This window comes from Zingiber officinale, chromosome 9A, assembly GCF_018446385.1.
Source record: "Zingiber officinale cultivar Zhangliang chromosome 9A, Zo_v1.1, whole genome shotgun sequence".
In the NCBI taxonomy this organism is placed as follows: domain Eukaryota; kingdom Viridiplantae; phylum Streptophyta; class Magnoliopsida; order Zingiberales; family Zingiberaceae; genus Zingiber; species Zingiber officinale.
The window spans coordinates 36,442,542-36,459,167 of record NC_056002.1 but is presented as its reverse complement, the minus strand read 5'-3'; the positions used below and the strand labels follow the sequence as shown (position 1 = coordinate 36,459,167).

The 16,626-nt window shown below is 42.8% G+C and overlaps 1 protein-coding gene across 1 annotated transcript; it reads right to left on the bottom strand.

The window, feature by feature from the left end:
* Positions 1-266: 266 nt before the first annotated feature.
* LOC122018519 (probable indole-3-acetic acid-amido synthetase GH3.1) lies at positions 267-2,475 on the bottom strand. Its single transcript, XM_042575854.1, has 3 exons — positions 2,003-2,475; positions 1,021-1,925; positions 267-950 (listed from the first exon to the last, which is right to left on the bottom strand). Exons 1-3 carry the CDS (start codon positions 2,308-2,310, stop codon positions 331-333), a joined length of 1,833 nt encoding a protein of 610 aa, XP_042431788.1. The 5' UTR covers positions 2,311-2,475; the 3' UTR covers positions 267-330.
* Positions 2,476-16,626: the final 14,151 nt, after the last annotated feature.

Genomic DNA, 16,626 nt, shown 5'->3' with positions numbered 1-16,626 from the left:
TCTTCTTCTTCCATTTGTGAGAGGAACTAACTTGAGCATCGGAGGGTCTAGCCAGGGATCCCTACCTCGGTCTTATGTCACTAATGTTTTGTTAGCTCGTCTCACTGTGCGTAGGAGCGTTGAGGAGTTCCCTCATATATTTAAAGGTCATCTTCATCGGAGATCATCGTCATTCATCGGAACCCGTACTCATATTCGTAGATTTCAATAATAATAATAATAATAATAATAATAATAATAATAATAATAATAATGTAAGATTTAAACAAGAGAGAAAAATCCATTCTTCAACTGTACAATTTAGCATTAGAACAAACGAGTTGTGAGCAGTTAGACGTGGTTGTGGTCTTCGTCGTGGTTGTTGGTCCATTGCTTGTGGCCGGGCCTCCAGTTGGGGCAGTTGGGGCTGAAGTAAGAGGCCTTGACCCTCGCGTCGAGCAGCTCCACCAGCGGCCCCGCCTGCACGCACCGCGGCGCCTTGTACTGGTTGAAGGACGCGCCTTGGCTCAGCGCGTAGTCCATCAGCTTGTCGAACGTCCCCTTCTCCACCTCGCGGATCTCCAGCGGCCCGATCGACTGGTCGCACGCCCGGCCCTGCCGGTACACGCTGTTCAGCGCCTCCTCCACCGCCATGCAGCAGTCCTCCATTGCCGCCGCGAGCACCGGCGACCGATCCCGATCCCCGCCCAGCAGCTCCCAGTACAGGACGTAGTGCCCCGGACCCGAGTTCCCGCCCGTCTCAGCGTAGCTCGTGTAGTCCGCCAACGCCGCGCCGAACTGCTCGAGGTTCCGCGCAGCCGCGCTCACCGCCCCCTGCAGCTCCACCTCGTCCGTCTTCTCTGCATCGAGGCTCAGAACTACGTTCTTCCGCCGCACGAATTTGAACTGCGGCGCCTTGTTCTTGAATCCCGACACCCGCAGCACGTCGCCGATTCTGTACCTATACAGCCCTGAAATGCATGCAACTTACTTGACCTCCGCTTTCGATGCCAAATTTCTTGTATATACGATTTAACTTGCCGGGATAGGTGGTGACGACGAGCTCGTACTCGTGGCGGAGTTTGACGTCGACGAGGTCTACGAGGTCATCGACATCGACTTTGTCGTTGCTGCTGTGTTGGAGGTCGAGGAACTCGAAGTAGGCCATGGTGGGGATGAGCGTGTAGGCGACGTCGCTGGGGTCGCAAAGGGGGTTGAGATTGATGCCGAAGTAGCACTCGGAGGAGGCGTACATGGCGGAGACCAGAGGGAGGCCGCCGCTGTAGAATTCGAGGGTGGGGATGTACTGCGCCATGGCGCCCGTCACGATGACGTCGACATACTTGGTCCCAGGCCAGAGCCGCGGGATGATGCCCTTCCACGAGCTCTGCTGACACTCGGCCTCGATCCGCAACGCGAGGTCTGGGTCAGGACGGCACAGCACGCGCGAGACTGCTTCGCGCACGCCGCCGTCGGTGACGTGAGCCGGGTCGAGCTCGCCGTCGCGGATGTCGCGGCACAAGCTCCTCCAGTGCTTCTCGAGGAAGCGGAGGGCGCGGATGAATCCGGAGGCGAAGACAGCGCCGACTCGGACCACCTCGTCGCGCTGGACGAGGCCGCAGAGCAGCTGGGAGTACATGCTCTGGTAGGGGTCCGGGCAGAGCACCGCCTCGTTGGGGCTGGTGTAGGAGTTGAAGGGATCGTCGCGTGGCCGGTCGAGGAAGTGGCGACTGTTGTAGTAGCTGGTGAGCACTGGGCGGGCCACGAGACCGCCGGGCGTCTGTGTCTCTGCCTTCACGAACAGCAGGTACATCCCCTTCCTTCCGTCCAGCCCCGGCACGAACTGCCCCATCACTGGCATTAGCAAACTGTACAACAGACTTCGCCGGTCGAGCTCCTCCTCGATCGTCGGCATCAGCTTCCGCTCCCCTCCCGAGGTCCCCGAGCTGATATTCCACCAAAGATTGCCTGAGACCACTGATCTCGCAGGATTAAGCAGACAAGAACGAACTGTTCATAATACCTCGTGAGGAACTCTGAGATGGGGCGGCCGGAAAAGATGGGGGAGGTGTCGCCGTGGGCGACGCGAAGGATGTCCGGCTGCAGGTCTTCGTAGGTGACGACAGGGATGAGACGCTTGAACGCGTCGGGGTCGGCCCCAGCGCGGCCGGAGAGGCCATGCCGGCGGAGGTACTCGGCGGCGGCGTTCTGCCCAAGTATTTCGCCCAGCACACGCCGTTGGACGACGTCAGCATTCGCCGTGACGTGCTCGATGAATTCGAGCGCCTTTAGGTGCGCCTCCGGCGGCGTGATCTTCCCTGCCTCTGGCATGGTTTAAACTTCACAATAGTAACGATGGATCGATAAACAACAAGATTGAAATGATTTGATTTAATGAAGATGGCGTCGGTGTTTGATCGATGCGTGTGAGGAGAGGAAGACGGCGAAGAGCTTTTATAGAAAGGAGAAGATCGTGGGGGCAAGGAATATTTGCATAGATTAATACCCAAAAATAGGCGTCTTATCTAGCAAATTAATAAAGAAATTTGTGAAGATGAAGAGTGTTTTCGTCAACTTCGTGAAATTTCAATTGATGTAATATTTTTCGATAAGTTTTATGTATTCAATTTTCCATAATAATTTCAATAATATATTTTAAAAAGAAATATGATATAATCCCAAACCGTGTTGACTAATGTGAGGCTTTAAATTTTATACGAAAATAACTGTGACTCAGGATTTGGAATCAGATTTTGTCTATCATCACGTGTGTAAAATTCAAAAATTTATATTTATTACGGGTGGAATGTGTAATCGTCAAATTTTCAATCCTAAATTCTACTGTTTAAACTCTTTTCAGAGTATTTTTACTATTTTTGATAATTTTTATTTTTTTTAGGTATTTAGGTTAATTTTCATATATATGATTTTTTTTAAAGAGGATTTGTCTTTATCTGCGTCTTAATTTGAGTTAAGCTCATTAAGTTAATTACTTTCCTTTTCAAATAAAAATTTATTTCTTTTTTTTACGGAATTAGAATTAAGATATATTAATTGTATTTTTTCTTATTTGAGTCTTAGTTGTGGTATACATAAGAAACATATTTAAATATTGAGGGGATAACCCTCTAATTTTAATAAAAAGTTTTCTTCTCTCCAATTTTAATAAAAAGTTTTCTTCTTAATTCCTCTTAAACTTAGTATATTAAATTAGAATCTAGTATATTTTCTATCAAATTAAGCACACTCTTTTTCCACCTGAATTGAATGGAAAATATACTATATTTTCTTTAAATAGTGCTTAATTGGATGGAAAATATACTAAATTCTCTTTAAATAATGCTGAATTTAGGAGAGATTATATTAAGCAGGAAAAAAACCGTACTCAATTTCCCACTCTCTAACCAAACATAATGGATATTATTAATTTACCTAATTGCCTCTTATCTTTTTTATATATAAAAAGTTTTAAAATGAGTATAATTTCTCTTAAATTTAATATATTAAACTAGAATCTAGTATATCTTCTATCAAATTGAGTCTAACTCTTTTTTTAACTTAATTGGATAAAAAATATATTAGATTCTATTTAAATTGTGCTGAATTTAGGAGAAATTATATTAAGCGGAGATTCTATTTAAATTGTGCAACTCTTATCTTTTTCTCCCTTTAATCTTATGTGGCCGGCCCCATGCTTGGACACCAAGCATGGTTTGGTCGACCACTACTTGGGCTCCAAGCCTATGCTTGGTCGGCCCCCTTGCTCCAAGCAAGGTTATGTCTGGCTCATTACTTGGATAAGAAGTGGACTTAGTGGATACAAGGTTTTATAGCGCCTACAATAGGGACCGAGAGAAGAAATTAATTTTGGTCTCCCGATGAGCTTGAGCTTTCTGTGTTCGCCCTGAACACCTAACTCAAGTTCATCAATAATAGCTCATACCACTAAAGAGTTATTATTGAACTACCGCACCAATCCCAAATTACATTATGGGCTCCTTCTTATTATGAGTGCATTAATCTCCCTGTGTTTAAGATATAGAATGTCTACTAATTAAATGATTTACTGACAACTCACTTAATTAATATCTAACTCCAAGAGTAGTACCACCCAACTTCATTGTCATGCCTGACTAAGTCCACCTGCAGGGTTTACATAACAATCCTTATGAGCTCCTCAAGGGGACATCATCAACCTAGATTACTAGGACACAGTTGCATTCTATAATCAACAACACACCATATAAATAATATCATTTCTCAACTTGCCGCCTGACACGAGTTATACTTGGGCTCCTCGCCTATAAGCGTGGGGGCAAACTCACTTATACTTGGGCTCGTCGCCTGACAGATTTATAAGTGAACTTGCACTCGCACCTATTTCAGACTCTCATGTCGCTTGACTGAGTTATAACCGAGCTTGCCCTAGCTCCAGTCCCAGACTCTCGTGCCGTCTGGTCGAGTTATAAGAAATCTTGCGCTTGCGCTTGTTCCAAGCTCTCGTGTCGCCCGACCAAGGTATAAGCGAGCATGCTCTCACGCCTATCCTAGACTCTAGTGTCGATCGACCGACTTATAAGAGAGCTTACCGTCATTCCAGTTCTAAACTCTCGTACTAACTGGCCGAGTTATAAATGAGCTTGCCCTCACGCCTATTCAAGACTCTCGTACCGCTAGGCCAAGTTTTAAGTGAGCTTGCTCTCATACCTATTCCAGACTCTCGTGCCGCCCGACTTAGTTATAAAAGAGCATGTGCTCGTGCCTGTTCCAGACTCTCATGCCGCCCGACCGAGTTATAAGAGAGCTTTCCCTCATGCTTGTTTAGACTCTCATGTCGTCTGACCGAGTTATAAGTGAGTTTGCCCCCACGCTTGTCCTAGACTCTAGTGCCACCTGGCAGAGTTATAAGGGAGCTTTCTCTCTCGCCTATTCTAGACTCTCATGCTGCCTGGTCGAGTTATAAGCACGTAAGCCCTTGCACCTGTTCTAGACTCTTGTGACACTACATCGAGTTATAAGTGAGTGTGCCCTTGTGCCTATTCCAGACTCTTGTACCGCCCGATCGAGTTGTATGCGACCATACCCTCATGCTTGTTCCAGACTCTCATGTTGATTAGCCAAGTTATAAGAGAGCATGCCCTTGCATCTATTTTAGACTCTTGTGTCTCCAGACTGAGTTATAAACGAGCGTACTCTCGCGCCTGTCCCAGACTCTTGTGTCGCCCGGCTGAGTTATAAGCAAGCTTTCCCTAGCACCTGTTCCAGACTCTCGTACCACTCGGCCGAGTTATAAGTGATCTTGTCCTCACATCTGTCCTAGACTCTCATGCTGCTTGGCCGAGTTATAAGTGAGTCTGCCATCGTGCTCAATGATCAGTTGGTTTGTTGTTCTTAACTCTTGCCATAATTGTAAATTATTCAAAAGGACAAGGCTCCCAGAATAAACCCAAGTGGTCGCATTAGGACAAAGCATCCGAGCAGAGGCACAAGAAACACCAGTGTCTAGTCAGTTGGGTTTGCAACCTCTTTCAACTAGACTTGAAGGGGAGATTAGTGATATGATGAATAAGGTGATACCCCTAAAGTTGGATTTGAAGTCAAGAAAGTCAACTGATATGACAGTCAAAGTTAAGGAGGGGTCAACACTCGGAGCTAGTGCAAGCGCGTAACTCGGCCAAAAAGCTTAGTCGATCGGACCTTTGTCTGATTAGATCTTGAGTTACTCCTGGTACGATGTAAACCTTCTTGGTTCCATTCAGAGCAAAGTCCCCAAGGAAGTAGAACTAAGTCCTCTTAGTCTGTTCGGGTATATTCGACATAAGGTCCAACCAAACATTATTTCCGAGCGAATGTCAAATTCCCAGAATAAACCTGAGTGGATTTAAGTCGATCAAATTTACGGAGCTCAGCTCCCCACTCAGAAGCAAGACTCCCAGCTTATATCCACCCGACCCAAAGTGTCGGCTGGACCTTCTAGAACTTGGCTCCTCATTTTTCAGGGGCAAGTCTCTCAACATATAGCCAGTCGGCCCTCAGGAGCTCAGCTCCCCACTTCTTCTGAGCACGACTCCCAGTATATTCTTGGTCGGCCCAAGAGCTGGCCGGACTCCTTATAGGAGATAATATTATTAGAGAATTATAATAACCTATTAAAGAGTATCAGTTACTCACCAGGGAATATTCTACTACTCTGACATATACAACTCCACTAACCCATATTCTGACATGAGACATTTTCCACCATCTCATTAATTGCGGAGATTATGAGAGATGGTATAAAAAGGGGGAATCCTCTTCGTTGGCGAGGTATGATTTTACACATGCAAAAACACCTACAGGCATATGCATCTATGACAGTTCTACTATTCATCTTCTTCTCCATTTTGCTCAACTACTGTTTGACTTGAGTGTCAAAGTGTTTGCGTCAGAGACCCTTCCTTAACCCGATGACTTATGTTTTCCTCTTCTAGTTTCTGTTTTCGCCATGCAGGGCTATAGTTTCCAGCTCCAGGTTCGCTCGGCCACATTCTACCTCCATCTCAGAGTCTCCATATCGTCGACACTAGAGTCACCTTGAAACCCTTACCCAGCGTGTCATTTCTACCAACTTCAGACCGAATCACTAACCAAAGATTTGATTGCCATAGCTTATTTACTACATAGTTTGAAGAAAAAAAGATACACCGACGGTATGTTTCCTTGAAAAGATAAGTGATAGATATTTTTTTAAAAAAAAAATGGCTTCCTTTAGAAAAGACTAGAATTTATTTTTTTTTCCGCTCATCCATGAATTATTTTCTTTTATCAATAAACTCCTCTTTTCTCGTCATCTTCCATCTTTGTTTTCGGAGGTGGATTGATATGGGAAAGTTGATTAGCTTGAGTAGACTGAGCAATTTAGTCAGACTATTTGGTCTTAGGTTGATTGGATCAATATGTATAGTGCTAGTCAGTCAGACTTTGTCTAGCCAGTTGCTCCTATTGATCTAGTTGGTCTGGTCATGTCAGTCAAACAAGTTCATGCAGGTTAATCATTTGAGTCAAACGCTCTAGTCAAGTTAGGTAGCCCAAGCAAGATGGTTAGCACACTTTCTCTACCTAACCCCAACTCAACCTATTATAATTGAGAAAATATTTTTCCATCTATATACGCTACAGATATAAAAATATTATCAATATCTTTTTAATCACATCAAATTAATAAAAAAATATTCTATTTTTTAAAAACATATTTTTATAAATAATTTATTTTTTAATAAATTTAATGAAGAATCTTACTTCATTTAATACACAACACAAATAGTTATATATATCCCTATTAACACACAAATATAATTTCTGATCGAGGCCAATTTTAAATTAATATACAAAATTTCAAATCCCTTAAGGTAAAATCTACTCTAATTCTTTACCTTCTTACTTATATTTGATAGGAAGGGTATTAGAAAATTTTCAAATATTGAAAAAATGTATATCATAATCACTAAAATGGTATATAAGCTCCTATGAATATGAATTTTATAGAGTGGTCTTCTACAATATTTCTTAGAGAGAATCCATTTCTAATCATCCCATCGTGTCTCATTGACCATTTCATCATCAATGATCAAGATTTTATAAGAGAGATAGAGTCCCTCCATAAAATTTAACAGCCACTCGATACTTGTATCTTTCTATTTTATTTTAATCCTTATATACAAAATTATCTCTATTTAATCTCTTAATTTGGCTATCAATCATTTCACCTTCGATTCCACACTCAATATGAATTTATCAAGCTAGCTAGTTTCATAATGTGCAACAGTGAGTAAATTAACCAACAACTCCATTAATCACTCATCTGTTCCACCAAAAGCATGCTGAAGAAAACACAGTAGTGCATGGCAAACTCATCAGCTTAATTAGCTGCTGCATGTTTAACGGCAGACTCTGCAGAAGAGGAGGATGTTTAACGGCATGATGTTTAACGGCATGTCGGACTTCCCCCGCGACGGCCGCTGTCACCCCCCGGCACTCCCTTCAACATCGCCGCCCATGCCCGCCATCTTCCCCCAGTCTCGCTCTCTCCCGCCATTGGTTGCTGTTCACTTCATCCAGCTGAAAACCCTAGACACCGATCCGATATTCACGTTGCGTGTCGCCAACCCCTAACTGCACGCGCGCATGCATGGCCCAGACATTTACGTCGTCCTGTCGTCGTCGCTGCCACAACCCTAGACCATGCTCGCCATTAATGCACGGCTAGCTAGCTGCAGTAATTAACTGAGGTTAATATAATGTATCGTTAGCTTCTTTGCTTTGTTCTTTTTCTCTAGCGACAGCGTGGTGTATGGGAATGATGACGATGGATGGATGCAGCTCCGTGCATGCTTTAACCTTCTCAGTTGGGGCATGCAGACGAAGACATGGCATTTACGTTGCACAGATAAGCTTTGTCTCTGGATGTGATATCCATGCTGATCATACTGATTTGTGTGAGCTGTGTACTTGATTTTTCCCGTACTTCTTTGTTGCGTAAAAAGAGGACAACATCTTTTTAAAAGAGATATAATAGAATTATCCAAATTGACCGGATCAAATTATCAAATCAAATCATATTAGTATTTGGATTATTCTAATAATTCTGTTATAATTATTCTCAGAATTATTCTTAGAATAATTATAACAGAATTATTAGAATAATCCAAATACTAATATGATTTGATTTGGTAATTTGATCCGGTCAATTTGGATAATTCTGTTATATCTCTTTTACTTTTACCCTCTTGATTCGAAAGAAGAGGATGAAAGAAAAAGATCGAGCAAAACAACAAGATAAAAATGCATAAAAGGAGAGGAGATGAGAAAGGAGAAGAAGAGTTATCATGGTTCGACGACTTGCCTACTTCATAAAACGGTTGAAGTTTTATTAAATTTTCTCTACACAAGAGAATCACATCTAATGATTCTTGTGATTAATGTTGTATAATAGGTTTACAATGATCTCTATAAATAGTGAAAAACCCCAAATCTAGTAAAATCGTAACAAATTTTGTTATGAAAAATCGCAACAGAATTCTGTTATGAAAAACCATAACAAAATTTAGTTATATAAAATCATAACAGAATTTATTTACGAAAAATTTTAATAGAGTTTTTTTTCCATGACATCCATCGCATTGACCTTCATCCAAATATGAGTCACCCGTTAACAATCTTCACCTTGGCGAATATTCACCCCTTCGAAGAACATGAGTATTTGAACAAAACTTTACCTGGATCTCTGGGTCTGGGCTTTGTTCCTCTGACATTTAGAGATATGGATTAAGTTCAAGCAATGCTTAAACTTCTCTATTGTCACTGGCTTTGTCAGCTTGTCTGCAACATTATCTACAGTGTGAACCTTCTCAAGTTAAATTTCCCCGGAAGCAATCAGCTATTTGATCTTGTGAAACCATACATCAATGTGTTTGGTTCTTGCATGATACACCTGATTTTTGGCCAAATAGATAACCCTCTGACTATCGCAAAACAACTTGACTCCACCTTACTGAATACCCAATTTTCTGACCAACCCTGTAAGCCATAAAGCTTCATTCGTTGCTTCAGTTGCTTCTATGTACTCCGACTCCATAGTAGACAATGTAACAATAGATTGTATCATAGATTTCCAACAGATAGGTCCTCCTGTCACAGTGAACACGTATCCTATAGTAAACGTCATGTTATCTAAATCTCCTACATAGTCTGCATCTACGTACCCAGCAACTGAAAGATCTTCCGGTTGTCTACTGAATATGATGTCATAATTAGCTGTATTTCTCAAGTATATGAAAATCTACTTGCACCCTATAACTTTCTCTCCTTCAAGAAGTTCCACTAGATCCCACGTTTTGTTCTTATGCAATGACTCCATCTCCTTCGCCATAGGACCCGTCCACTTGTCCTTCTTAGAGCTATGCATCGTCTCCTGAAAAGATGTAGGATCTCCGCTACTAGTGATAAGCGCATAAAATATCAAGTCTTCGAATCTATATTTGGTGGGTGGTTTTATGACTCATCTCATTCTACCACCAGCTATAGTGCAATGCTCCGTGTTCTCTGAGCGAAACTCATCAGAGTCATGAGTCTTTAGCTCCACCTACACAACATCTTCTTCATGTTCCTCTGTAGTGTTTCCTTTCCTTCTTCCTGAATACATTGTAGCATAGTATTCTGGTCAAACACCACATCTCTGCTGATCACCACCTTATTTGCCTTAGGATTCCAAAGCTTGAAGCCTTTAACTCCTTTTTGATACCCCATAAAAATGCACTGCTTTGACTTCGCATCCAGCTTTGATCTTTCCTCACTAGATATGTGCATATATATTGGACATCCAATAACTCGAAGATGAGAGTAATCTACTTGATTTCCTGTTCATACTACCTCTGATACTTTGCCTTCTAGTGTTGCCCTTGGTAATCTATTAATGAGATAACATGTCATGTTAACTGCTTCTGCCCAAAAAATCTTTGCTAGCCCTGCATTCAACCTAAGACATCTTGTCTTCTCAATGATTGTTCTATTCAACCTTTTTGCCACTCCATTCTGCTGAGGTGTCCTATGAACCGAGAAATACCTCATTATCCCATGTCGCTTACAAAATTTCTGAAACTTTGAATCTGTGTACTCAGTCCCATTATCTAACCTAAGGCATTTGATCTTCCTTCCAGTCTGGTTCTCCACTTCAATTTTTCATAGTTTGAACTTTGAAAAAGTTTCTAACTTGTGACGCATAAAGTATACCCAGACCTTTTGTGAGTAATCATCAGTAAAACTCACAAAATACAAGTGCCCTCCACGTGATGCTACACTGGTTGGTTCCCATAGATCCGTATGTACGTAGTTCAAAATCCCCTCCGTCTTATTTGTTGCTGTCTTGAATTGCACTTTGCTTTGTTTCTCAAGAACATAGAATTTGTAGAATTCAAGCTTGCACGTCTTGATACCCTTCAACTAATCTCTCTTGTGAAGTTTTAACATTACACATTCACCTATATGCCCTAGCCGTATATGCCACAAGACTGTATTATCTGATTCAGATTCCACTGAGGCGACTCCACCTACAATTGTAATCCCTATCAACTTATAGTTGTTTCCTGTTACTTTTTGTCCTTTCATTACTGTCAGAGCTCTCTTATTGACTTTCAACACCCTACTTACTAATTTGTAATTGCAACCAATACCATCCAGTGTGCCTAGTAAGATCAAATTCTTCTTTAGATTTAGTATGTGTCTGACATCACATAAAGTTCTGATCACATCATCAAACATCTTATTTTTGACATTCCCTATGCCGATAACTTTGCATGACGCATCATTTCTCATCAACACTAAACCAGAATCCATTTCCCTATAGGTGTCAAACCAATCCTTATTTGGAGTCATGTGATATGAACATGCAGAGTAAAAAATCCATGCATCCGTCAGCTGCTCCGAACTCGACATAACTGATAGGATATCTCTATTATTGCTCTTTGAATTTTCCTTTTCAACTATGTTTACAGATTTTGCCGAACTACCTTTGTTCTCTGCAATATCTTTTGACAATATCTTTTGATATGACCTTTGCTTCCACATTTGTAGAACGTGATCACCTTCTTCCTTCTCGACTTAGAATGAGACTTGTTGTCATTACCAGATCCATGTCGAGATTTGTTCCTACCATGCTCTTGGTTACTATTTACCACAAGTCCTTCTCCCTAAGAAACTTCATCGCTTGTTTTCTTCCTTTGGTGAAAACCTAGCAACGCACCTGTGATCTCTTCCAATTTGAGAGTTTCCTTACCTAACATCAAAATAATAACTAAATTCTCATCCGTATGAGATGAAGGTAGAGAATTCAACAACATCAGCGCTTTGCGTTCGTCTTCGTCTTCGATCTTCACATCAACTCGCTTCAGATCGCTCACAATTTGGTTGAATATGTTGATGTGCTAGCTCAGATAGGTTCCTTCTGTCATTTTCAATCCAAATAATTTCTACTCAAGATACAACTTGTTTGTCAAAGACTTTGACATGTATCGACTTTCCAGCTTTTGCCAAACTGCCACCGGTGACTCCTTTTCCATGACATGATACATCACATAATCCATAAGATAAAGCCTGATTATTGTCACTATCTTTGCTTAAAGTTTTTCCCAATCTGATCTCTCCATATTTTCCAGTTTTGTTTCTCCTAGCGCCTTCACCATGCCTTGTTGCACCAACAAGTACTTGACCCTTCTTTGCCATAATCCGAAGTTTCCGGTTCCGTCAAATTTCACTAATATCAAACTTCGCAGAAGCTGTCCCCGACATATTGAAGAAATATGCTAAAAATTGTAGTTCTTATACCAACTGTTGCGAAAAAGGGGGCAACACATCTCAACCTCATGGTTCGAAAGAAGAGGAAGAGAGAAAGAGATCGCGCGGAGCAACAAGACAAAGATACACAAAAGAAGAGGAGACACAAGGAAGGAGAAGAAGAAGAGTTACCGTGATTCGGCGGCGTGCCTACTACAAAAAAACGGCCGAAGCTTTATTAGAATTCTCTCTACAAAAAAGAACCAAATCCAATAATTCTTATGATAGTTGTTGTATAATATATTTACAATGATCCCTATTAAAAGTACATAAATCCTAGACCCGATAAAATCATACTAAAATTTTATTATGAAAAGTTATAACAAAATTCTATTATAAAAAATTATAATAAAATTTTTTTATATAAAATCATAACAAAATTTTATTAAAAAAATTTTAATAAAATTTTCTTTTATAATACATAAGGTATTAACTTTCATCTAAATACTACTTATCCGTCAATATTCTCCCAGCTACATCTTTGTCAAGTATGGATTACAATTACGTTAGCAGACATGAAGGATGGCATTAATAGCTGTGAGTGTCAACATTGTTGAGTTTGACATTAGAATGGGACATCTGTAGTTGCAAAGTCATATGGTGTCACTTCATCTCACTATATACACCATAATCAACAAGTTTAAATGATCATTTTCATGATAGAATATTATAGTACGAGTGAATAAATTCTGACAAAGGGTTTGCGAGATCATTTAGTGTCATTTATCTACTTGATCTACTGTTGTAATCAATACTATTGGCATAAAGTTTAAAAAAAAGGTTATTGATGAAAGGGCGGCATTTAAAGTTGCCAATACACTTGATTTTCATATTTGTAAAGTGCATATATTTTTTTAATTTACCTTTGAGATGATGCAATGATTAAGACATGAAATATTATCATATAAGATCTTAGGATTAAAATTTTACATGTCCGAGCATACCTTTTCTCATGTATTGGTCACTTACACTAATGACTAGTAACTACTCGTGATTTATCTCTTTCGTATTGATCTACGAACAAATTAATCAAGATACTGGAACGAATGAATCACTTTTTTCACCACATTTTTATTTTACCCTTCCTATGCATCATTATAATGTTCACATTGAAGAAACACATCATTGAAATGATACCAAAGAATAACACCAAAATATTTCAAAAATCATTCGAAAATGAGCACTGATACGGCGCTTGTTCGTGGGGTCAGTCAGATGATGTGGTTAGAAGTTAAGACAACAAGATGGTCAGAAGTCAAGCTTATGTGGAGGTCAGGATGGTCAGAAGTCAGGCTTATGTGGAGGTCAGGATGATCAGAAGTCAAACTTACGTGGAGGTCAGGATGGTCAGAAGTCATGCTTATGTGGAAGTCAGGGTGGTCAGAAGTCAGGCTTGCGTGGAGGTCAGGGAAGTCAAAAGTCCAGCCTCCGTGGCTGGTCAGAAGTCAAGCTTACGTGGAGGTCCGAAGTCAAGTTTGCGTGGTCAGGGTCAAAGTCTCAGCTGACGAGGTACGTCGGACAACAGCCAGCCTCGATAGCGATCAATAATTGGGCCCACGGGCCAGGTACAGCTAAGAATTGAACCTACAGGCCGAGTACAGTTGAGAGTTGGACCCGCAGGCCAGGTATAGCTGAGGAGTGGGCCCACAGGCCAGATTAAGGCGCAGAAGGAAAGACCTCGGATGAAACAGGTCAGGAAACAGACCGGGCGTACAGGTCGGGACGTATAAGCCATGGATAACAATAGAGAGGCAGGTCGGGAAACAGACCGGGCGTACAGGTCGAGACGTACAAGCCATGGATAACAATAGAGAGGCAGGTCAGGAAACAGACCGGGCGTACAGGTCGGGACGTACAAGCCATGGATAATAATAGAGAGGCAGGTCGGGAAACAGACCGGGCGTACAGGTCGGGACGTACAGGTCATGGATAACAACAGAGAGGCAGGTCGGGAAACAGACCGGGCGTACAGGTCGGGACGTACAAGCCATGGATAATAATAGAGAGGCAGGTCGGGAAACAGACCGGGCGTATAGGTCGGGACGTACAAGCCATGGATAACAATAGAGAGGCAGGTCGGGAAACATACCGAGCGTACAGGTCGGGACGTACAAGCCATGGATAACAACAGAGAGGCAGGTCGGGAAACAGACCGGGCATACAGGTCGGGACGTACAAGCCATGGATAACAATAGAGAGGCAGGTCGGGAAACAGATCGGGCGTACAAGTCGGGACGTACAAGCCATGGATAACAATAGAGAGACAGGTCGGGAAACATACCGAGCGTACAGGTCGTGACGTACAAGCCATAGGGACGTACAAGCCATGGATAACAATAGATGAACGCAGGTCGGGAAATGGATTTGGCGTACAAGTCGAGATATACAAGCCAGGGATAACCGTAGACAGATGCAGGTTAGGACACAAACCTAGCTTACAGGTCGGGACATACAAATCATGGATAACGGCAGGCAGAAACAGGTCGGAGTACAGATCTCGGAGTACAAACCCAGCGTCCAGGCACTACAGGACAAACAAGCTAGGGAATCGTAACTGTCTGTCAGAGAATAATCAGTGTGTTAGGGAATATGCTAACAGTCGTGGCTCAATCCCCCTTTGGTTCTGCTGTCGGCCTATGATGAGGCGCCATGTGTCACTCACCGCTAGACAAAGCCTGATAGCCGACATTCCCTGACACATGCCAAGTTCCAGAAACATCCGTTGCAGTATAAAAAGGGATGCTTTGTCCCTTATGTAGGTACGCTCACTCGTCATTTTCTCACTAGTCTTTACTTTTCGTCCTTTCTCTGTGTTTTCTAGGAAAAAGTACATGACTTGAGCATTGGTGGGCCTGACCCGGGAACTTTTTCCCTGGTTTCTGGTCTCTAATGACTCGAGTGCTCGTTTGAGTGTGCGCAGAGCCGTATTGTCATCACCCTGGTCATATTCCTTCATCATCCACTCGTGCGAACCTCTCCGAGGGGGGGGGGGGGCTAGGTAGATCAGACGCTGCGGTGACTTTCCGTCAACTTCCAATACATCGAAGTCCACCTTCATCCGACTCAACCTCCGGACGGGATCAAATTTGGCGTCGTCTGTGGGAACACTACAGCCTATTCCGGAACGTGACGATGGAGGACTCGGGACGAATCAACGTGACTATGACTGCTGGAGAATACGAGCTCTTCGAGGAGGCAAAGAAGAGGGTTGCCTCGGAAAAGCATCAACAAACGACTGCTTCCCGACCAAAAAAGCTATCGGATGTCTCTAAAGAGCCTGCTCACGCCTCAGACCGAGGCTCTAAGCGAAAACAACCTCTGGAATTTCCTCCTGTCTTTTACAGAGAGCCGGGCCAGGGGTACTATCAGGCAGACCCTGGGTGTTATAGCCGCAAAGAGCAGCCGTAAGTCTCAGTGGCCGAGAGTTCTTTACCTAAAGACTCCAAGAAGGGGAAATTTATCATTCCCCGCGAGGAACGCCGATCGGAGCCGGAAGAGAAAATCCCCTTTTCTTCTAAAATCTTGGAAGAAAAGTTGCCTAAAGGGTACCGCCCCCCTGCTATAGGGGAATATGATGGCAGTAAAGATCCTGAAGATCATCTTCGCAAATTCAGGAACGCAGCCCTGTTACATCAATATAGCAACGCTGTTAAATGTGGCGTGTTCCTGAATACTTTATCAGGTTCTGCCCAAAAATGGTTTGATGGACTGCCACATGGGTCCATCGCCTATTTTGCTGACTTCAAGAGTGTCTTCCTGCACCACTTCGCCAGCAGCAGGAAATATCAAAAGACAGATCACTGCTTGTTTGCCCTCAAGCAGGGATTTGCGGAGCCATTGAGAAACTATATTAAGCGCTTCAATCAGGTGGCTCAAGATGTTCCTTCAGCCACATCCGAAATACTCATGAGCGCCTTCTCCCATGGGTTAACTGAAGGAGAGTTCTTTAGGGATCTCATTAGGAATCCCATAAATAATTTCGATGAGATGTAGAAAAAGCGGCCAGCTATATCAATGTGGAAGAGGTGTAGGCGGCACGAAAGAAGGCAGACAAACTGCCTCCCGCAATAAATCGGCCAGAGAGAAGAGTACCTCCGCCGCCTGCTCAGCCTCTCCCACGTGCTCGGGATGCCCGACCCACTTTTCACCCCGGTCAGGATACCCCGCCGGTGCCACGGGTAGTTGCAGTTCAGGTCCCCCGACCTGGTCCCTGGGGACCACGCTATTGCACGTACCACCGATCCCACACGCACGCCACCAATGACTGCTACCAATTCGCCT